Source organism: Bidens hawaiensis, unplaced genomic scaffold, assembly GCF_021521415.1.
Source record: "Bidens hawaiensis isolate Kalapana, Puna unplaced genomic scaffold, B.hawaiensis_p1.1 tig00069700_1, whole genome shotgun sequence".
Lineage (NCBI taxonomy): Eukaryota > Viridiplantae > Streptophyta > Magnoliopsida > Asterales > Asteraceae > Bidens > Bidens hawaiensis.
Genome location: NW_027502272.1, coordinates 30,188 through 53,306, shown reverse-complemented (window position 1 = coordinate 53,306; position 23,119 = coordinate 30,188). Strand labels below are relative to the sequence as shown.

General features: G+C 33.8%; 1 protein-coding gene and 1 pseudogene across 5 annotated transcripts; one reads left to right on the top strand and one right to left on the bottom strand.

The window, feature by feature from the left end:
* Positions 1–1,620: 1,620 nt before the first annotated feature.
* LOC143605473 (NADH dehydrogenase [ubiquinone] 1 beta subcomplex subunit 7 pseudogene) lies at positions 1,621–14,110 on the bottom strand (annotated as a pseudogene). Of its 3 annotated transcripts, none has more exons than XR_013148546.1 (2): positions 13,739–14,110; positions 1,621–1,705 (listed from the first exon to the last, which is right to left on the bottom strand). The product of XR_013148546.1 is annotated as an NADH dehydrogenase [ubiquinone] 1 beta subcomplex subunit 7 pseudogene, transcript variant X2 (transcript). The 3 variants fall into 3 exon arrangements; XR_013148547.1 differs by lacking the exon at positions 1,621–1,705 and adding an exon at positions 9,605–9,719 and having other exon boundaries at positions 13,735–14,110; XR_013148545.1 differs by lacking the exon at positions 1,621–1,705 and adding an exon at positions 9,605–9,719.
* A 1,967-nt stretch (positions 14,111–16,077) lies between these two features.
* LOC143605472 (protein ACCUMULATION AND REPLICATION OF CHLOROPLASTS 3, chloroplastic-like) lies at positions 16,078–23,119 on the top strand. 2 transcript variants are annotated; one of them, XM_077081570.1, is made up of 16 exons: positions 16,078–16,519; positions 17,939–17,997; positions 18,429–18,493; positions 18,629–18,763; positions 18,917–18,965; positions 19,405–19,517; positions 19,605–19,676; positions 19,752–19,862; positions 19,952–20,133; positions 20,203–20,469; positions 20,570–20,640; positions 21,007–21,368; positions 22,201–22,305; positions 22,370–22,507; positions 22,590–22,756; positions 22,835–23,119. In XM_077081570.1, exons 1-16 carry the CDS (start codon positions 16,182–16,184, stop codon positions 22,905–22,907), a joined length of 2,307 nt encoding a protein of 768 aa, XP_076937685.1. In that variant the 5' UTR covers positions 16,078–16,181; the 3' UTR covers positions 22,908–23,119. The 2 variants fall into 2 exon arrangements, with proteins under 2 accessions (XP_076937685.1, XP_076937686.1); XM_077081571.1 differs by lacking the exons at positions 18,429–18,493; positions 18,629–18,763; positions 18,917–18,965 and having other exon boundaries at positions 22,835–23,118.

Below are 23,119 nucleotides of genomic sequence, written 5' to 3'. Positions count from 1 at the left end.
TGAAGTTTTTGTTGATCACTGATTGTGGACGGTTGTGGCGGAATGTCACCTTGGTAGTTTTGGCATATAGCTTTGCCCTCGTCTTCTAACGTCATGTTGTGTAGGATAAGACACGTGTAGACGACGTCCATTATCCTCTCCCGAGTCCAATAACGTATCGGGTTCGCCAGAACATAATATTGTTTTTTTATAGCTCCAAAAGCTCTTTCAATATCTTTTCTAGCAGACTCTTGCTTCTTCGTAAAATACTTCCGTTTGTCGGCGACTGGATCTGTAAAAGCTTGAACTAACACAGCCCATTCGTTGTAAATACCATCGACCAGATAGTACCCGTACTTGAAGAGTTCTTCATTTGCAAGAAAAGATTGAGGTGGTTCAACCCCGTCGATAAGGTCGTTGATCAAATGTGACTGATCGATAATATTAAGGTCGTTATTTGACCCAGCAACACCAAAAAAAGCATGCCAAAACCAAAGATTCTGTGAAACCGCCGCCTCAAGTATGAGGGTCGGCCCTTCATGATCACCACGGTGGAACTGACCTCGCCAGGCCGTTGGACACATAGCCCATCCAACATGCGTATAATCGATGCTACCTAGCATCCTAGGAAAACCATGTTTTTCTGCGTGCACCTCATATATGCGTTGGATGTCATACGTTGTAGGTTTACGCAGATATCTCCGAGCGTAAGTCGATATGACTCCTACGTACAATATATATTACAAAATGTAATAAATATTTAATAAAAAGTAAAATTAATGTTTTTTACCTTGGCAGAAAAAATGAAGGGATTCACGTGCAACCCTTTTCGACATCTGTAAATACTCATCCAAAGCGTCCGACGAGATGCCGTACGCTAATTGACGGATAGCAGCCGTGCATTTTTGAAGAGGGGTAAAACCGGGAAGACCCCTAGCATCCTCCCTTTGTTGAAAAAAGGGATACCGTGCCTCTAAATCACTCGCTATACGCGTGAACAATTGCCTGCTCATTCGAAAACGAGTTCGAAAATCCGACTCCGCGTATACCTGTTGAGGGCTAAAATAATGCCTCATCAAAGTATCGTTAGCACCCGATCGATCACGATCACGAGGTGGTGCTCTAACCCTCGGGAGTCGGGGTTGATGGGCTTGATTTTGCAAGAGATTGACCACGGTTGCGGTCAAAACCCCCCCTACATGAAGAAGCAAATCATCCTCTTCGGAGGAGTCGGAATCAGACGAGTACGACGACATTATTTTTAAAAAAAAAATTGGTTTTGGGATATTATATATGAGTTTGGAGATTGAAGTTGTGTTTGATATGGTTAAAATGGGTTGATGGTATGTGATATGTGGTATGTGATATTGGGTTGATATTGGTTTATATAGAGAAAAAGTTTTTTTTTTTAATAAACTTTAAAGAGCCAACGGCTCTATTTATCCACACCCAACGGCTATGCACGAATTCCCAAGCCACTTTACGCCCTTTTTCAGGCGTGATCCCCCTTGCGTCTGCCTTGGTCTGCGTGCTCGCGCCCTCTCGCGCCCCTCTCGCGCCTCGGTGGTGTGGTGCTCGCGCCCCGGGGCGCGAGCGGAAGGGCTTTCGCGCCCCTTCTCGCGCTCCGCACCCCTCAGCCTTAACAAGGATCAAAATATTCATACATTCTGAAAACACAAAACACATCAACTGGAAGTCCAAACTCAAGTCACCAATTTAAAGCACCCTGTCAACATTTTAAATATCTTTTAGTATAAAGTATTTTCAACAAAAAAATCACAAGAATAAACATTTTTTAGTGTATACACACACACACACACGACTGTCATAGAAAAAAAGTTACCTATTTCCTGCCATATTTATCATGAAACTGGTAGCATATAGAATAAGGGTTCAACACAATAGATGCTACAATGGCAAGCATAAGAGGTAGTAACCTGACTCCTAATAACTAATATAGTAGCTTCTTAAGAAATACAAATATTGGATAATGGTATATACCAAGCATGCTAAATGTTAATTACTTGGCAAAAAACAAAGCCCAAACTAAAGATAAAAACAATGATTGAAATCATTACTTTTGTGTGACACTGACTATCTTTCTTAGTGGCTAAATTCATTCCTTCATTGATACAATTACTCGTGTATATACAACTAGAAATACATATATATAATTGCAACTTACTTTTATTTTATCAACTACCTAATAAACTAACTGTTAATGATTCTTCACAGGGGTTGAATCCACTCATGTCATCTTAAATCTACAGAAGTTGAATCCACTCATGTCATCTATCAGCAGAGTTCTTGTTCAGCATCACCAAACAATCAGATATTATTTTTGATCAGTAAAGTGACTGCTAAGGAGGCTCTAAATTACAAGTTCTTAGAAGCAACAAAAAAAGGTTGTTTTTGAGTATTGTTTTTTCTTTTATAAGGTTGCAGTGCTGTAATATTTATTTTTAAATCAGTTCTATCAAATATTGAAATTTTAACATCAAATTAATAGTCTTTTCATTTTTGTTAAAAAAACAAACAGATCATTTGTTTTGGTTTTAAACTCAACTGTTCATATTTTGTTTTTGTTTCCAATAAATCAAAAATTACAAACTATTAACGTATTAATTTGGGCTAAAATTTGGCAAAACAGCAAATCCTTTGAATAATTTTAATTTATTTTTTTATGAAAAAGGTAATTGTTTAGTGAAACCTCCATTATACAACAAAAACTATGATTGATCTAAAGATTTAGTAATTCGTTTACAAACCATGAAAAATACTCATCATAGATGAGAATATTTAACAAAATCATTTGAAATGAAAATTCTTAATAAAAAAATAAAAATCTGAAAGCGGTTTGTAAACTGGACCATTTGTGTGATTCAGGATGTCCATTCGATCGCATCCGCTTTGTTTTCGAATGATAATGATAATGTTGAGGAATTTGGCCGGTGGTTACCGAAAAACGCCGTACACCGTAACCATCTTTTTAAATGCCGGAAAGAAACCACCGACAGACTGCGTAAAGTTGTTTTTTGGTTCCTACTTTGCGTCGGTTCGGAAAATTGTTCCGTGATTGAGTTATACATATATTGATTCTCAAAAGGATACGAAGAAATGATGTTGTAGAGAATTCGCTGGTGTTTGAGGGTTTATATAGGGTATATGATGGTGGGGGGAAGTGGTGGAGATGGTTGGAGGAGATGCGTCGTGTTGGAGATGGTAGTTATTTAACAGTTACTCTCTCCGTTCTATTACAAGTGTTTACATTTTCTTTTTTATTTGTCTACTTACAAGTGTTCATTTTCAAAATTTATTACCTAATTTTCAAAATTTATTACCTAATTTTCAAGTTTACCCTTAAACACACAACTAGTATTAATAAACGATATTGATGGACCCACTTTTCAATAACATTGGTAAAAAAAAGTAATCATTTAATTCACCTTAAACTTTGTGTTTTTCAAACATTGACACTTATAATAGAATGAAGGGAGTATTTAATTAGTTAATTTAATGAAATAGAGAAATGTAATATGCCTAGTTTAGGGAGAGTAAATATGTAATTGATTTTTAAAAGATGGGTAAATATGTAGTGAGAGAACTTAGCATGAGGATATACGACAAGAGGACCCATACAAAACTTGAGACATACGACGACTTAAGGCCACACAAGATAAGACATAAAAATACAAGGATGCGACCATAATTTTTTTTGTAGACATACCGTCTATATCTCCGGATACAAATGATGTCTCTGAAGGTCAGTCATTTTGTTTGTAGACACCATCTGTTTTAATATAATAATGGCTAAACGAATTATGAATTGTGAATATGGTAATTGGTAGAATAGTTTGAAAAAACAAAACTACAATTAATGGGCATACGGCAAACGCTTAGCATGTTTTAATTAAGGCCATGAGGTATACTCTAACCCATACATAGGTTAAAGTGATATGACACTTTAAAAATGGATTAAACCACTCCCCACTTGTGTTAAGTGTGTTAAAATGACCCATGGGTTATACTTTTAACGGGTTAAAATGAACAACATGCATTAATTATGTATTAATTACTAATTGATTTGTTATATTAATTATGTGTTAAGTGGGGGTTAAACCATTTCCTTTGAATGATATAGAGTGAAAGAGAAAAAAAATGAGTGATGCGAAGCTTATGTGGAATTAAGATAGGTTAGAGTACACCTCATGGCCTAATAGTGATCAGTTTGACTTTGTTGCATGCATTAAATAGGTTTTTTTTTCTTCCTTTTGTTTTTAATCATAGCAAAAGCCTATAATCCCATATCATGATCTCTATTTAAACATATTATCACCTAAGTTTTTTCCAACTGTTATGTTTTCAACTGTGTACGTTGATGTTCAAAGATCTTGGATTTTATTTTGTTAAAATATAAATAAGTTTAGGGTTAGTTTTTAATGGCAAGTTGACTATGTTCGTTGATTTATTATTGTTTTTTCTTTTGTTTTTTTTTTCTCCTGGCCTTATCTTTTTTACATTGGATACATTATGATTGCTAATACCACTATATTATGATAGAAACACAAATTTCTTCAGCTCGATTTATGATCAAAACTAACGTATGAAAACAACTTTTTTAGTTTTCTTTTAAAAATTCATATTCATTATTATGATATACATAATATACACGAAAACATAAAAACATAATACATAGTTGTGTCTTAAATTTTTTTCTCGACATTCAGTTATAAATTTTGTTGAATAGAAAGTTGTATTCAAACTAGAGTACTTTTTATTATCATTTTAAGCTATACAATTATCGGTGCTTTATCGGCATCATGACGAACTGAACCAATTTTGGATGAACAACATCGATACCAGTATCGACATTACTCGAACTGATTCCGACTAAACAACACTGGTACCGATATCAATATCAAGTCCAATGCAATAACTTAACACTCCTATATAAGAAAAAAAAACTAGAAAAAATTAACAAAAATAACACATAATAAAGCAATTAAAAACAAAACAATTAAAAAACAATTTTTTTTGCTTGAAATCGTTTTGTTGAATAAAAAATATGAATATATATATAAGACTTTCCGTGAACATTTTTTTTAAGCTTGATATAAACAAGAAAATAACATTAAAGCTTTTTTTATTTTTAATTTATTTTTTATCTAGCTTATACAGAAATTTTATTGAAATATAAGATTAGTAGTGAGAAAATATAAGTCAAAAAAACCATTTTAGTAAATACTTTTCAATTCACCTATTTTAATAAATACTTTTCCTCACTCCCTTATTTTGGTAAAAAAACTCTCCTATAGAAACATAACGTAATAACTTATTAGCTGAGTTTGGTTCACCAGCATGCCGAAGTACGCTATGGTAGGGCAAGCCGTACAACCCACGTAACATTTTTGCTGTCAATTTCTTTTATATATACATTTAAAAACTTTTTATTAAAAAATATATATGAATCTTAATCTACCTAATATATAATGGGCACAATATTTTTTATCCATATTTTATTTAAGCTATTGGACCCAAACTAAACTTAAAATAAAAAAATTAAGCAATTAACTAAAACATACCGCATTACGACCGAATGAACTCCAGATTTCTAGACCCGATCCTTTTTTGGTGAAGATCAACGATCAACTTCCATGAACTAAATGTCTAGGTAGGTTTTTTGTGTTTTGATTGTGAATGCTATGAGGGCTACATACCCCCAGGTATCAAGTATACCCGTTACTTTGTTAAAAAAATTCAAGATGAACACGTGTATGTTTGAGAACATAAACGAGCATGGGAATGTTCACTTTAAAGAACGAACATGAACACATATATTTGTTCAATTGAGTGCTCATTTCCGTGTTAGTTTGTTTACAGTCCTAAATATTATTATTATTATTATTATTATTATTATTATTATTATTATTATTATTATCATCATCATCGGAAACTAAATTCTAAATTACAAGTGTTCTTTGTGATATGATTTTATAAGGAATGTTGTAAACTACATGCTTTATACCTATTATATAAATATATATATATATATATTTGTTATATGTATTTTATTTTACCAGTGTAATAAACGTATACAATATTCCTTTTATTCATATAAATATTTACATGTAGTTCCAACTTAACCATAAATGAGTTATCAAGATAGATTATTGTATGTTAAGACAAACTGTCTTTAGTGAATAACATGGGCACACTTTAGGAAAACCATAGTCAACTTTGATTACAAAAGTATAAGGTGTACCTAGATGTTTGTTTCTGAAAGCAGGGCGGAAGGCAAGAGCTTCACGTACATGAGACATCGTTAAAAAGAACTGTTTATCTTCATCCTTGGTTGTTAAATTACCCTCCAACAACCCAGTTATGTCAAATACTGACCTAATTTGACCCGAATGTGCATTAGTCGGCAACTCAAAGCCCTAAGGTACTTTCAAGATGACGGTGAGCACAACTTTTTAAGCCAAAATCATGAACCAATAAGTTTTTGTTTGAATGCGGAAACAAGTATCATGAACCGATATATTTTAAAATAGGTTCTTACAAAATGGGCATAAGAATCGCCCGATCAACCGTCTATTCGTGTTAACTAGTTAGGCAAACCTATGTTTCTAAAAATCGTTAACACTGCATACGTTTCAAGCAAAAGGTCAACTATCATTGATTTACATATAACCATTAAGCTCCGACTATTCAACTTGTTTCATTATAATCATCCAGCTCCTAAAAGTAATCACAAGGCATCCGAATATCATCCGGTTTTGCTTTGTATCATACAATGTTGGAAAACAAATATTATATTCTACAGACTTGATTATTGTTTTGTCCATGTGGTTCGTCGAAAATCTTGCTTTTCATTCATACACTTCATTTCTCCTATAATCCTTTGTAGTTACCACTAATCATTTCTCGTATGGACTTACATGACAAGAAATAAGAATCAACATTAAATCATACACGAAAACGACTTAGGGATGAAAATCGTGATTTTCAACTAACCAAATTAACTCAATTCTAATGCCCTTGTCACAAAAGAGCGTTTATTATCTATCAACAAGAATATCAAATATGTAGAACTTTAATACATGATTTTAAATAATTTCAATACATTTTATAAAAACTAAAAGGTTACATTTGTAACTTAGTTTGAAGTGAAGGTGCTTAATATGAAAGTAAAGTTGATATATATATATATGACCTAAAGTCTAACAACACACTTCAAACGTTCAGTCACACCTAACACCACCAAGAAACCCTAGTACACACACTGCCGCCGTCTCCGGCGACCAAGAAGACACAAATATATTTTTCCGACGAACTCTTGTTTTCCGGCGACCACATTTCCATCCGTTTTGCTTCAAAGAGGTACCGGCCACCGGGTTAATTATATTATTCTTTATATTTACTTACACAAACTACGTATGTTTATATATAGTTGTTTACATATTATTACATTAACAAGAATGACAATAACGTGCTCTACTCCACTTTTTATACAGATCTACTGTTAATGGCTTCGGATTTCTTTATTTACGGAACACATAACATTTGCTACGACGTTTTCTTGAGCTTTAAAAGGTACTTAATCTTTTATTTTATATATATGTGAAAACTTAATAATATGACTTACATGCTTATTCTACCATAAGTACCTTGATATTCAATGCCAAGGTATAGTTTGATTATTAAACCACAGATCTAAGTTAACACAAGCAAACTCGGCAATCTATTTAATATACATAAATTATGGTTGTTAAAACTTTATCCAAAGTAATAGTTATGTTTGACATGAAACACTTTTAGAAAATTATTATGATTGTATAAATTTAAGGAATTCATAAATCCATTTTTTGGAGATAAAAGCTTATGTAAAGAAGTATGTCAAAACAAAATGTGTAGTTTATTACTTTATCCTATAAATTTTATGTTTTCTGATTTACATTTTTTTTTAATTTCAACAGGAACAATCTGCTTCTTATACACGCGTAACTTGGAGTTGATACTCTTCAGATCCACGGTGACAGTTAGTTGAGAGGGGGTGACTCAAAGGTCCTGTATAACAGGATCATCTACTATTCCCCGCCCCCAGCTATCGCCATATCGGCGTCTTCCTCGAGAAGGCTAAGATGACCCTCGACCCCGAGGACGACCATATTACACTTCTGGTCTGGAGGTCGTATCCTGTCCTGCTGATCTGGCTCACTTTCGAGTGCTATATTGATCTCGAGAAATCAGGATACCGTTTGGGGGTTAAAAGAGATTAACCCCTACCATCTGGTCTACTTTTGCAGGCCGGGGGAGTCACTAACAAGATGCAACTTTTAATAATGAAGATGCATGATAATATATGTGGCTGTTGTCTATTTTTGTTTTTGTGTTAATGTGTAATGATGATTAACATTTTGCTACAATTATGAATGACTTGCTTGATGCTTATATATTTAAAACTTTTTTACTTTTATTTTGTTGTGTTCGCTTTCTTTTATATACTTTCATTATTAGTATGCTAAATTGTTTTAGGAAGTTTAACCGTGTTGTTACACAATTAATCGTTTCGGTTAGGCTGATAACCAAATCCAGACTGCTATGGCTAAAATTTAAAACTTAACATCACTGACCAACCATTTTTTACTTGTAAACACATAAATTGTATGTATAACAACTAGAATTATGTGAAAAATGGAGGCATAAAAGCTAGAATGTTATATGAACGGCTCAGTATAGGTTAACCGAGGGTACACAATATAAACCAGTAACCGGTTTTTGGTTAACTCAATTATCGATTAATTTTGGTTTAGTTTTCGGTTCGGTTAACGTGTCGGTTATCGCTCACCTCTTGTTAATATATAATAATGGAACCAGATGGTATAGTTAAATCCTTAACCACTGTTGTTGGAAGTTTCATTCAAGATAAGTTTCATTACAACCTCTTAGATTAACATATTGGCCACTTTGGATTGGGACATGGATGCACTAGAGGAAGCCATTAATAATTCCAATGCAGAAAAGATGTTGCATGAGTGTGCTATGCTGGATACATACCAGTGATCACCTTTTCCTTTTTTAATGAATATTAATTAATGAAAATTCAATATTGTCCAACTTTCTAATTTTGTCCAACTTTCCTTTTTGCTTAATTTTCGTCGAGAAAATTACGAAAATTACTGTGTTAGTTCCCGTGGTTTTTAAACAGAGTCACTTTTAGTCCCTGAACAAAAACTTGAACTGTTTTACTTCCTACCGTTTTTAAGCGGGGTCACTTTTAGTCCCTCCGTCAATTTCAACTTATTTTTTCCATCCAAATATGCTTGCATTAATCTAATGCCATATTTCTTCTGGTTGATGACTTTTAACACATCAGTATTATACAAAACTAATGAAGTTAATATGAATTTTCTTACTAAACAACAATTTAACTTAATCAGAGCCTTTGAGAAACAACTGAAATATTGCCACCTGACAAAGATGGTACAAAACAGAATAATAAACATATGTGCAGGGAGGTAGATAGATGGTTTAAACAAAAGCCAACCACCAAATCTCTGCACTTATTACTGTCTACCAGTTTTACCATTTTACCCATGTTGAGTAATTTCAATGAATCAGACACTTAGACAGAGATAGTACCTCCTTTTTATTAACAAGGATCAAAATATTCATACATTCTGGAAACATAAAACACATCAACTGGAAGTCCAAACTCAAAGTCACCAATTTAAAGCACCCTGCAAACATTTTGAATATATTTTAGTATAAGTATTTTCAACAAAAAATCACAAGAATAAACATTTTTTAGTGTATACACACACACACACACACACGACTGTCATATCAAACAAAATTATCTCTACAGCGACGATATAAAGCAACAAAATTTCACGCATCCACTTTATATTTGTGTACATAAACTGGAAGACAAAATTTATCTCCAATAGACAAGATAACAGACACACTTGCATACACATATAACTACCATTATTGGGCTAACTAAACATTGTACAAAAGATTAAGATTTTAAGTCAAATCATTCGAAGTTTTAAAACAATGCAAGAAAGATGATGTTGAGCTTTAGCAATCACACCATGCGTAAAAACTAGATATGTATATGGCATGCTTTGACTTTCCCAGTTTGAGGTTGTTGACTACTTGACTTGTTGTAAGTTCCTAAATACATAAAATCATAAACCTTGTATCCCAAGTCCCTAAAATGTCCACTGCCCAGTCCTTATTAAATATTCAAACCTAGTATTTCGCAAAGTCAATTGACACATTTCACTCATTAAACGTTCTTCGGAATCTCTGTAAGCTAATGTTTCTAAGCAGGTCAAATATAGCTTATCTGCACAATCATTCTTGGACTATTCACATAAAAGAGTTACCTATTTCCTGCCATATTTATCATGAAACTGGTAGCATATAAAATAAGGGTTCTACAATGGCAAGCATAAGAGGTAGCAACTTGACTCCTAATAAGTAATATAGCAACATCTTAAGAAATACAAATATTGGGTAATGGTATATACCAAACATGCTAAATGTTAATTACTTGGCAAAAAACAAAGCCCAAACTAAAGATAAAAACAATGACTGAAATCATTCTAATGTATTGTTCATTACGTTTGTGTGAAACTGACTTATCTTTCTTAGTGGCTAAATTCATTCCTTCATTGATACACTTACTCATGTATATACACCTAGAAATACATCTAGAAAGAAACAATATAATTGCAACTGACTTTTATAAGAACCGTATAATTGCAACTTACTTTTATTTTATAAACTACCTAATGAACTAACTGTTAATGATTCTTCACAGGCTAGCAAAACACTGTCTGACGATACACTGTCACTCAATCTAAATCTACAGAAGTTGAATCATTCATGTCATCTATCAGCAGAGTTCTTGTTCAGCATCACCATTCACCAAATAATCAGATATTATTTTTAATCAGTGACTGTGCTAAGAAGGCTCTAAATTACAAGTTCTTAGAAGCAGGAAGTATAATAATGTAGTCAAAACCAACAAATCACAAATTCTTAAAATCAGATAGTCTAGCATCACAGCCAGAACACACATAAATACCCAATTTATCCAAACAAAACAAAACAAAACACTTAATCTACATTATCCCCCAAATTCAGATCAAACAAAACCCTGGATCAAATCAAACCACAATAAAAATCCAGAAAACCTAACTTCATCATCAAACAATACCAAACCACCAAATTTAAGCAACAATTTGAAACTCACAAAACAATATCACCTATCCGATACAACTAGACCAAATCAAATAATCACATATGATCATTAACCAACAACTCACAAATTCTTAGTATCAGATAGTCTAATATCACGGTCAAATCACACACCAGTCCCCAAATTAATCCCCCAATTTCATTCAAAATCATTCAGATCAAACAAAAACCTAGCTTGAAACAGGAATCAAACAAAAATCCAAATCCACAAATAACTGGAACAGAATATCATCATCAAACAAGAATAAACAGCCAAATTAAACAACAATTCCAAACTCACAGACCTAAACTGCCGATCTGATACAATTAGGATAAATCAAGCGTTCACAGTTTTAGAGAAATTAAAAATAACGCTTTCCCTGTCCCTAACAGCATCCAGCAGCATACAATTATCACAGATCAATCTGACCATACAATATCATCCAATCTAAATCTACAGAACTGAATCCATTCAGGTTATCTACTAGCAGAAGTCTAGTCCAGCATCACCAAACAAACATATATTATTATCAATCAGTACCAAAGTGACTGTGCTAAGAAGCCTCTAGATTACAAATTCTTAAAAGCTAACAAGACACAAATCACATTTTAGAGAAATTAAAAATAACGCTTTCCCTGTCCCTAACAGCATCCAGCAGCATACAATTATCACGGATCAATCTGACCATACAATATCATCCAATCTAAATCTACAGAACTGAATCCATTCAGGTTATCTACTAGCAGAAGTCTAGTCCAGTATCACCAAACAAACATATATTATTATCAATCAGTACCAAAGTGACTGTGCTAAGAAGCCTCTAGATTACAAATTCTTAAAAGCTAACAAGACACAAATCACACACGAATCCTCAATTTAATCAAATAAAATAAGACACTTAATCTACATAATTTATCAAGTTCATTCAAAAACATTCAGTTTAAGCATAATCACAAATATAGGATTTGTGAAAACCAACAAATAACAAAATCTTAAAAGCAGAGAGTCTAGTATCACAGTCATATCACACACATATCCCCAATTTAATAGCATCTAATCTAAACCTACAGAAGTTGAATTCATTCATGTTATCTCTCACCAGAAGTCTAGTTCAGCATCACCAAATAAACATACATTAGTATTGTTATAATAATAATAATTATTATTGGTAACACACACGAATCCCCAATTCAAACAAATCTACACAATCCCCCAAATTCAATCAAACAAAACCCTAGATTGAATCACAAATCAAACCACAATCCAAATCCACAAAACCTAACATCATCATCAAACAACAAACAATAAATCCAAACATCAATTCCAAATTCACAAAACCTAAGTCGCCGAACCAATACATTTAGGGCAAATGACATGATCATATATCATCATTAATCACTCCTAAGAAGCCTCTATCCAATATTAACATAGAACCACGCCAAAAATGATTTCTGAGAACCAACAACTAGCATATTCCTAGTATCAGAGAGTCTAATATCACTATCAAATCACACACACATATCCCCGATTTAATAGCATCCAATCTAAATCTACAGAAGTTGAATCCATTCATGTTATCTCTCACCAGAAGTCTAGTTCAGCATCACCAAATAAACATATATTATTATCATTATCACTATTATTATTATTATTATTATTAATGTGATGATGCTAAGAAGCTTCTATCCAGTATTAAGATAAATGACACAAAAAAAGATCTATAAAACCAACAAATCACAAATTCTCTATGCAGTCGATATCGCCGACATATCGGTAATATATCGGTTATAGGTCCCTTTGTAAAGTATCGGTGCAAAATATTGGTCCCGGTATTATTGCCAATCTTGACCAATATATCCCTTGATATCAGTGTTTTAAGTCTCAATTATCAATTTTTAGTGTTTAATGTTAGTGGTTTAAGTCTTAACAAGTTCCTACTTGCTACAATAGTTAGTGTTTTGCAAGTCGTAAAAGATTAATTTGTTAATAATTTGTTAATGTTAAGATAGTATACCGAATTCTTAGTGTTAATTGCCACATATATTAATTTTGCCTGATATTAAAATTACCGATATCCAAACCCAAACCGATGTATCAGAGAGTCTAAATTCACAGTCAAACCACATACAAATCCCCAATATAATCAAATCTACACAAACCCCCAAATTCAAATCAAGCAAAACCCTAGATCATAAATCAAACCATAATCCAAATCAATACCATCAGAGAGTCTAGTATCACAGTCAAATCACACACATATCCCCAATTTAATAAAATCCAATCTAAATCAACAAAAGTTGAATCAATTCATTTTATCTATTATTATTATTATTATATTATTAATATTATTATTATTATTAACGGATTAGCCAGTACCAGAGTGACTATGCTAATAAACCACACACAAATCCCCAAATTAAAATCAAACCAAACCCTAGAACACAAATCAAACCACAATACCATCAATTCAAATAATCAAATTGAAGCACCAATTCGAAACTCACAAACCTAAATCGCCGATCCGATCCAATTAGGGCAGCATAAAATCAAATCACGCATTAGCAGTTTTCGGAACGAGAGGAATCGCGTTTCCTTGTCCTTGCTTATTCGCCTGCTTGAGCTTCTGCATCTGCAGCATCCGTTCCATCACAAGCTCGTACTCGCACTTCTCGTAAGTGTGACGCTCGTCTTCGCACTTCCACGGGAGGTAAAACTCCGACTGACGGCACTTGTTGAGCGGAATGAGTAAGTGTGCGCACTGGTCACGGTACGCCAGTGGGACCTTGGCTTCCACCATTTGGCTTTGTGTGGCGATCATGGGTTTTGATGAGCCTTCAGCCTCCATTGTTGTTTGTTGTTTCGGTAACGAGCTGCAGGGTGAGTTTATGTTTAGGGTATGGGTGAGTGAAAGTGTTGAAAGATAGCTGGAGCTCATTTATGTTGGTTTACCACATGTTTTACTACCCGACCCGACCCGAGTAAAAGTTTTTTAACATCTTCTTTGGTAAAAGTAAAACCTTTATATATGTTTTTTTAACATGTCTCTTTGATTATGATGAGAGACAGAGACTGAGGCTGTGTGCGGTTCAGTTTGATTCGGTTTGGTTAAACCGAGAACAAAGTCATCGGTTAATTAATTAGTTTTTGGTTAATCGATTTGGTGTATTCAATTAATTTGTCGGTTTTGGTTCGGTTAAAATCATTCTCATCCTATCCACCATAATACGTGAGTAGAGTTTTTATATTTTAAGAAATGGTTTATGATGTTATAAGTAGAGGAGAGGGAAAATGCATTAACTTTTGTGTATATTTGAGAAGTCAATGTTCAACTCATATAATTTTTAAATATTTGTTGAAAGTGATTGTGAGTGAAGGAAAGAGAAAAAACTAATGATAACCGAGGGTACAAAAAATTGTATGTGTGTGTGTGTGTATGAATGGTTTGGTGAAGTTAATTTCGATTAACTTTGAGTACAAAAAATTTCGATAACCGTTTTTTGATTAATTTTGATTCGGTTTCATTGGTTTTAGTTTAGTTATTGCTTGCACGTTGTTATGGGGGAGGGGGCATGGTAGGAGTTCATTCTATATCTGTACAATCAGTGATGGTAGTTCATATCGACATAGTTACTGTTAGTTTAGTTAATAATCAAAGTTAATTATTATTCTTATTAAACAACTAATTCAAGTTTGTGGTGGCTTTAACCAAAGTGTTAGATCAAAGGACTGAAATTGTCCAATAAGTAGATTTGAAAAGACAAAGGAGGGTTCAAACTTTGACCCATGAATCACAAGCTTTAACTACATCACACTTAACCACTTCACCAACTTATTTTATTTGTTATTATATTTTATTGAACAACAAGTTTCATTAGCTAAAGCGGCCCTCTACTAACAAGAAGCTAGAAGAGACCGAAAAACAACAAAACAATTACAAAAACCATGTTTTATAATTAATTTACAAGTATGACACGAGTAAACACGTGTATACGTTTAAGATAATCGGTTTGGATATCACTTAATACCACACCCGTTCATACCGATAAATAATCTCATACTCGAATTCCCTGTCACACCATCCGTCCCAAATATTTCAAGTTTCGAATTTACCCGTAAGTTCAAATTCAGGTTCATTTATCATCCAAATGATATTCTATACTATATATAATGCACCACCCATGGACAAATTAAGACACCCAATTTTAAGTAATTTACAATTGCTTAAGCACATGGTACAACTATAAAGAGGGGTAGAGTAGTATTCTAACATTATGTTTAACATATCTTTTATAATTCTTCAAATTATTTACATCCTTGCCCCCTCAACTTTAATTAACATTTGGAAATTTAAAGAATAGTTATAATTTTGATCCCCCATCTTTTAAATATATATTATTTATAATTTTACTTTTAACCCAAATTCCCCCACGATTTTTAAACGGTCATAACTTTTTCATACTTTAATATTTTGTTAAAAAAATTGCACCATAAAAACGAGCATCTTATTCTCTTTAATTTAAGTATGATATTGTCATAGTTTGTTTTCAGTTAAAAAAATACATCTTACGTATAGACGTTTGTGGTCCGGTTTTGATGGTTTTAAACTAAGCCGTGAGCCAAGCCGTTTTTTGTCATCAAAAACTGAAACCAAACTGTTGAAAATTAAAACCCAACAAAAATAAACCATTAACAATGGTTAGATTATAGTTTCATTTGTACTTCACTACTAAATTGAGTTTAAAGTAAGAATTATTAATCCATGGTTTCAAATGGAACGCACCCAAAAATCTCTTATGTGATTATTAAGTCCTGCATTTCCCGCTGCATTGCGCGAGCACCGGAAATAATAATAGGCCTCAAATATCCACATGGTAACTGACACTCGGTAGCTATCTTCAATCAAAACACTTGCTGTAACTCTCAAATGTGAACCCTAACTTCCTGCATCTCAATGGAGCTTCCATTAACCACCATCAACAACATCACACGCACCACATTATCTTCACCTTCATCTTCAATTAGCCCTAACTGTTCACTTGACGCCAATTACAACTTCACTCGCCACATTCCTTCTAAAAAATTAACAATCCGCGGCAATTCAAAGCGATTGCGTCTAATCGAATCGAGCTTCGGTAACCGGTACTCTTCGCCTTCGCCGATACTGTACCGAGAGGGAAATATATTGGAAGAGTCTGGAATTGTGGAAGTGATTGGAATTGGAAGCCGGAAGGATGCGGTTCTCGAGTTCTGTTTGCTCTCGCAGTCGCTTTCGCCTCGGTTTCGGTTCTGGTATGCGGTTGATTTTCGGCGTTTTTGGTTATTGATCGAATTGTGTGATTGTAGTGTGTATTGGTTTACTAGTTTTGTTTGCATTGGTTATGTTATGAGATAGAAATGTATGCTAGATGTGGATTTTTAGGATTATATGTGTAGTGGTGATGAAATAGAGCTGTGTATTGGTTCTGGTACGCGGCATTTTTGGATGTGTGTGTATTGTTTTACTAGTTTTCTTTGCATTGGTTATGTTATGAGATAGAAATGTATGCTAGATGTGGATTTTAGTCTTTTTAGGATCATATGCTTACTTGTAACTGTAATTGGTGAGTTAGCATTCAAAGCCTAAAATGAAATGTAGGACATGAAAATAATTATTATCTGTAATAATTAATAGAGATTGAAGTTATTGGTGACGTCAGCATAACTGTCTTTACCTGTAACACCTTTTTTTGTTGCTTGATGCAACTTTTTTATGCCTCGTTTACGGTTCTGGTACGCTGTCTATTTGCGGCATTTTTGGTGGTTGATCTAATTATGCGTTTGTAGTGTGTATTGATTTACTAGTTTTCTTTGCATTGGTTATGTTATGAGATAAAAGTGTATGCTAGATGTAGATTTTAGAATCATATGCTTACTTGTGATGGCAAATGACTAAATGGTGAATTCAAGAAGCAGCCAGCTCATGTATAAGCGTATAACCAATGTTGTAAAACTCGCCTAGCAGGCGCTAGTTGGGCGGTGGGGTACCGACTAGCGATTAATCGGGATATATATATATATATATATATATATATATATATATATATATATATATATTTCTATAATATTCTAAGCTTATTAATCCGATTTTAGTAATAGGTATATATTTTTTCAAATGCTTCAAATATTTTGACCCTTTTTGACTGAAATTTGATCAATTTTGACCGCCACCGAGAATAATCCCACTTGAGAATATTAGCTGAAGTCGCATCGGCAACCCAGTGATTAGCGAGTAACCGGCGACTAATCACCTTCTAGAACAGATTTTTACACCGCTGTATAACTATGAAATCATTTTTTTGGTGGTTTCAACCATTCTTTAATCGGATAGATCTTTAAATTTACATTCAAAAGCTAAAGATATCTGAAGTTGGATCTCTGAAGTTACTTGAAATGTTGGATATAAAATATTTTCTATAAAAGCTATGTAAATTGAAGTTTCTGGTGACATCAGCATAACTGTTTTCACCTGTAATCGTTTGTTTTGTTTGCTTGATGCTACTTTTGTAGAGTATCATTTTAGCTAATGTCTACCATAGTCTATTACTAAATCTTGCTTTCATTTCGATGATATTAACATGTTACATGCCTGTTGTATTTAAGCAAGATATTGGATATCTCTATAAGGAGGGTAAATGCTTATTATGTACGTGTATTTCTTTTTTATGGCAGGAATATTATTGTGGATGAAACATCTAAGGTGAAATTACAACAACGGTTACTTGGGGATGGTGAGTTATTGTTTATTTATTGACTAATATAGAGTTATATTGAGATAAAACACTTATTGTTCGCTGGTCAGGTTTGACATATATGCCATTGTTCCACATTCTCTTTGTTTAAAATTTGATATAAAGTTGGAAACAACATCATGCAAACTACTATAATGCAAGTAATCTAGACTCTAGAGTTGACTAAAGGGATACCTATCTGATTGAGAAATTGTTATGTATGTATTGAACTGAGTCTTAAGAGTTTACTAAAGGGACAACTAATTGATTGAGAGATTGTTATGTATGTATTGAACTGAATGTTAAGATTCTTGTAAGTTTGATCATCGACAGCATCTATTTTTATTTGAAAATTCTACTCGTTTGTCATATAGTGAAACTCATACCTATGTGAATTTTATTACTTACATGTTTGATGTTTCATTTCTCAGATTTGAGCAAAACAGCTGTGGAAAAGCGGATGTTCATGGAATCATGTTCAAAAGCGCTTATACTTGTTTGTACATTCCTTGACTCTTACCTATATGAAACTGCTTTCAAATAGATAAAAGTTTGCCACATTTTTGCCAAAGAATATTCTTTGTTTTTCATGTTCTTGTATCTATGTAAGCCATTTCTTTCTTTCCTCTAGGTGGCTGGGGCATCTTATGGCTCAGATCTTACCACGGTGCATGATATATTTGAATCAATAAAGCTTGCAAATGGCTTTACTGTAACCATCATTCTGAAGCCTTTCAGATTTGAGGGACAAAGGCGCCAAAATGAGGTTTTAATCTTCTTGTTTACTTAGTGAAATTTTTAGGAACACACAAAAGAATGATTCCATTAAATGTTTAGAAATGCCCGTATCGCCTTCTGCATTGTCATCATGTTACAACTTACAACTTACCTAATGCATGCTTTGTGCCTTTATCTTCAGGTTAAAGATTTACTCTGTAAACTTGAAGGGCTTACAGATTTCTGTATAAGTGAGTATTTTGTATCAGATCATCATCATCATCATCATCATCATCGTACTCAGTATATCCCACCAATAGCAAAGCTATAGTAGGGTCTGAGGAGGGTAAGATGTAGACAGCCTTACCTCTACCCCATAGGGATAGAGAGGCTGCTTCCGGTGAGACCCTCGGCTCGATAGTAGTTTTGCATCAAGCCTTGGACATAAGACACATAACACTCAACCATCGGGACACCGACCGATTGGTGCATGTACCCTTGTCTTTCGGCTATCAACGCCACCACATGATGCCTGATTAACCTTCCGCCACTTTTAACGTTATTTTCACTGTGCATGTATTTTGTATCAGATGTGTAATTTAAGTGTTGCTTATTGGATATCATACTTGTAATTAACTAATTACCTCTCTAGTCAATGAAATATGTGCTAACTTTTTTTCTGCATTGCAGTGGTTGACGCGAATGTACTTTTAGAAAAAGACCTAGTAACTTTAGATGAGGCATTGCAGATTGCAAATAAAGCTGTGCTGATGTCATTAAATGCAGTCTCTATTTTGACCTCTGTAAGTGGTCAACATACTTCATATTCCAGATGCATCATGCCATCATGCCCTTTTAATTTGTTAACTCTTTGGTTCTATAACTGCCAGGGGTCCAGCAGAAAATTTCTGGATAGTCCACATGGGAGTATGAAAGAAATTGAAGTCAAAGACCTCAAAAAGGTATCATTGTTTATTGATAAACGAGAACTTGTAGAATTTTACACCATTCTGAACACAAGAATTTATTATTTTCAGATTTTAGGAAGCTATAAGGAGGCAAAAATTGGATATGGGGTTGGTCGCGACATTGAAACATCGATTATTCAAGCCATATATGATTGCCCTTTTCTTGGCTCAGGTGTTAAGGTCAGTTAGTATAAATACATTATTTTCCCATTATTATATGATATTTTTATGTTCATTGCATTCCTTAGTTCTACTTTATGAAATTTCAGGACTTAAATGGAACTGTTGTATTCATCCTCACAAGTCCAGCTGTCATTGACAGCAAGGATTTGCATGGCATTTTGAGTACATTTCGCCAAGTTGCAGAATGGGAGGGGGAAATTTTAACTTCAGTAGTTCATGAACCAGATATGGGTCCTGGCTCAATTTCAACAACCATATTTACTATCGGGTAACTATTATATGTCTTATTCATGTTTTTTTTAATATTTGCTTGACATATGTCTAATTTTCTTCTCAGATGTTTAAGGCAAGAATCTTCTAAAAAAGATGGCATCTTTTCTAGACTGGCCCAACGTTTTCCTTTCATTTTCAACATTTTAAAGCCACAGTCACAACTAAAAACTACTCAAGAAAATAGTACATTTTCTTCCCGGGAACAAAATCTGGAAAAATATGAAAACCCGAATGTAAGTTCTGAGAATGGTTCGGTTGATGGTTTTCAAAATTGGTCTTCAGAACTGCAGTCAATATTCAACAATGCCACTGATGCAAAAACTTTATCAAGGTTGGTCATAATGTCATCGTTTTATGTTATTTAAATTATAAAAAACTTGCATCTTCATATCCAATTATTGTAAACTTAACTTCCTTTTTTCCACTTTTAGGGACACTGATGTTACTGAACAAAGTGATACTGAATTCCCACAAGCCACCTTCTACAACGAGTCAGCAGAAGGTAGAATTTCATTATTTAACTGTGGTTGATTAGCTGGTCATGTTTTAGTATGAGCCAAAACAAGTCGGATTGGGTTAAACCGCTAACATTTATAGTTCTTTAAAAGATATAAATACTTACTTCGCTGATATGATACGATTACTAATCTGAATTAGAGCGCTTATTAATCCATTTGACCAGTTCTTGTTTTTAGGTAAGTTTTGATTTGGCCCGTTTGGCTAAATAAATAAAACACAACCCAATCAACTTTTTTGTAAGTATCGGTTTGAATCGATACCTCTGGTTTTCGGCATGTGTTTCACCAGTCATCAAAGTCAAAAGTCATTGTATGTCAAACTAATAACAAACTTAACCTACAATTTCTAGGATCACAAACTCTTCAGAGAGAGAATCTGATTAACAGAAGACCAGGGTATCTTACTACTGAGGAAGCAGCCAATGAGATGAATGATAGTCTAATGGTTAACCTTAACACCTATAAACTTCCGGTTGGTGTAAAACCATCCGGAGACCCGAAAGATGCGTTTAATGGCCCACGGGTCATTAACCCAGAGGGAATTAGTGACCTTCAAATGAATGATAATAATCAGTTTTCTGTCAGTTTGACATTGGATGAATCAACTGATGCCAACTTGCAAGCACCGGTGGATTTTAGCGCCAAAAATGGAGTGTATCCAGATGTTTCTAGAAAGAATGGTTCACTTTCTGCCCGTGCAGCTTCTATGCTGGTGAGTAGAATCAATGTTTCAAAATGGTGACATGGCAGTTGACATGTCGGTAACCTTATAATTATATTTATCAATAGGCCTGCAAATGAACTGAATGAACACGGGCACGAACATGGCATGTTCATGTTCCTTCGTTTAACTTTAACGAACGATCTAACACAAACATTAAACGAACGGAGTTTTCTTGCCGTGTTCATTTATGTTCATTCACTAACCGTATAAACTATTATCAAAACGGTTCATGAACATAAACGAATGAAACATAACTGAACATGGATGAATGAATATAAATGAACATAATGAACGAACTCCAGTTAATAGTAAATGCGAACAGAAATTGGCTGTGCCTAAAAAATTAACAAAACTAAATTAAGTTGTAGTGGGTGGTTTTTTATTTTGCATAAAATTAGACTAAATATTAATGGATCTAAAAGATTTAACTGAACGAACTTGAACAATCGGACTAACAGGCATAAACGAACGTTTATGAGCATAAGTATATACAAATGGACTCGTAACAAACGTCAACTAACAGGCATAAACGAACGTTCACGAACATAAATGAACAAACGAGACACTTGTTCATGTTCTTAGATAAATGAACAAAAAATGTTGTTAGTATTCTTTCATTTATTATATAAACGAACATAAACAAATGGTTCATTGATCGTTTGGTCCGTTTAAAGGACTATTTACCAACGTGGTTTCTGAAAACCAGTAATCTTAAAAAAGATAAAAACTTTGATGTTCTTTTCTGGTCTGAACAGTACATGCAGTATTTGATATTTTGAAAACCTTTTAACAGTATGAAACTTTTATTGTTTACTCCTAGGAATCTGAACGCGAATCACAGAAAAAATGGAATCCTGTGGTGGAAATAAACTACCGTGGAGGAAAATACGTGGGGCGGTGCCAGGGTGGCCTTCCAGAAGGAAAGGTATTAGTTTTCTGTTTTCATATTAACATTTTGTATAAAGACGTGTAAAAAATATGTTTCACAGGGTCGTTTGACATTAAATGATGGAAGCATGTATGATGGGTTATGGCGTTATGGTAAAAGATCAGGATTGGGTACTTTTTGCTTCAGCAACGGAGATGTTTTTCGCGGGTCATGGAGAGATGATGTCATGCACGGGAAGGTAAGAATGTTACTATACGTTTTAGGATTTTGTTTTTTTTAATATTCGAGTGGTTAATGTTTTATTTTTTGTTATTGTGTAGGGGTGGTTTTACTTTCGCACGGGAGATAGGTGGTTTGTGAATTTTTGGAAGGGGAAGGCGAACGGTGAAGGGCGGTTTTATTCGACAAATGGTGATATCTTTTTTGGTCATTTTAAAAATGGATGGCGAGACGGGCAGTTTTTATGTATTGATGTCAGCGGATCCAGGTTTGATTTTGTTATTTTTACCTAACTGAGAATTGCATTAAATTTTATATTTTCGTATGTTATTTTAATGATTTCTAGGTATGTTGAGATCTGGGATGAAGGTGTCCTGGGTAGCCGTAAGCAGTTGGAATCTACTGATGGTGATTCTTAAACCTATTTATTTTTGCTTCATTATGCAGTTGTATGTTACATTGGAATCTTGACTTGTGTGTGTGTATATATAGCAGTAATGTTATTCCAAATTATTCTTTAGAATCTATCTTGTACTCAACCGATCACTACTCATGACGAACTCGTTAGCTACCATATCTGATACCCTATATCGTAGTCATTTCATTTCACATTGATGGCTTGATGCCTCTC

Excerpts from the sequence above, each read along its gene's own strand:
- LOC143605472 (XM_077081570.1), top strand. The coding sequence starts at position 16,182 with ATGGAGCTTCCATTAACCACCATCAACAACATCACACGCACCACATTA. Across the intron at positions 18,966-19,404 it reads GCTTACAGATTTCTGTATAA|TGGTTGACGCGAATGTACTT; the intron begins GTGAGTATTTTG and ends TCTGCATTGCAG. Across the intron at positions 20,134-20,202 it reads ACAACCATATTTACTATCGG|ATGTTTAAGGCAAGAATCTT; the intron begins GTAACTATTATA and ends TTTTCTTCTCAG.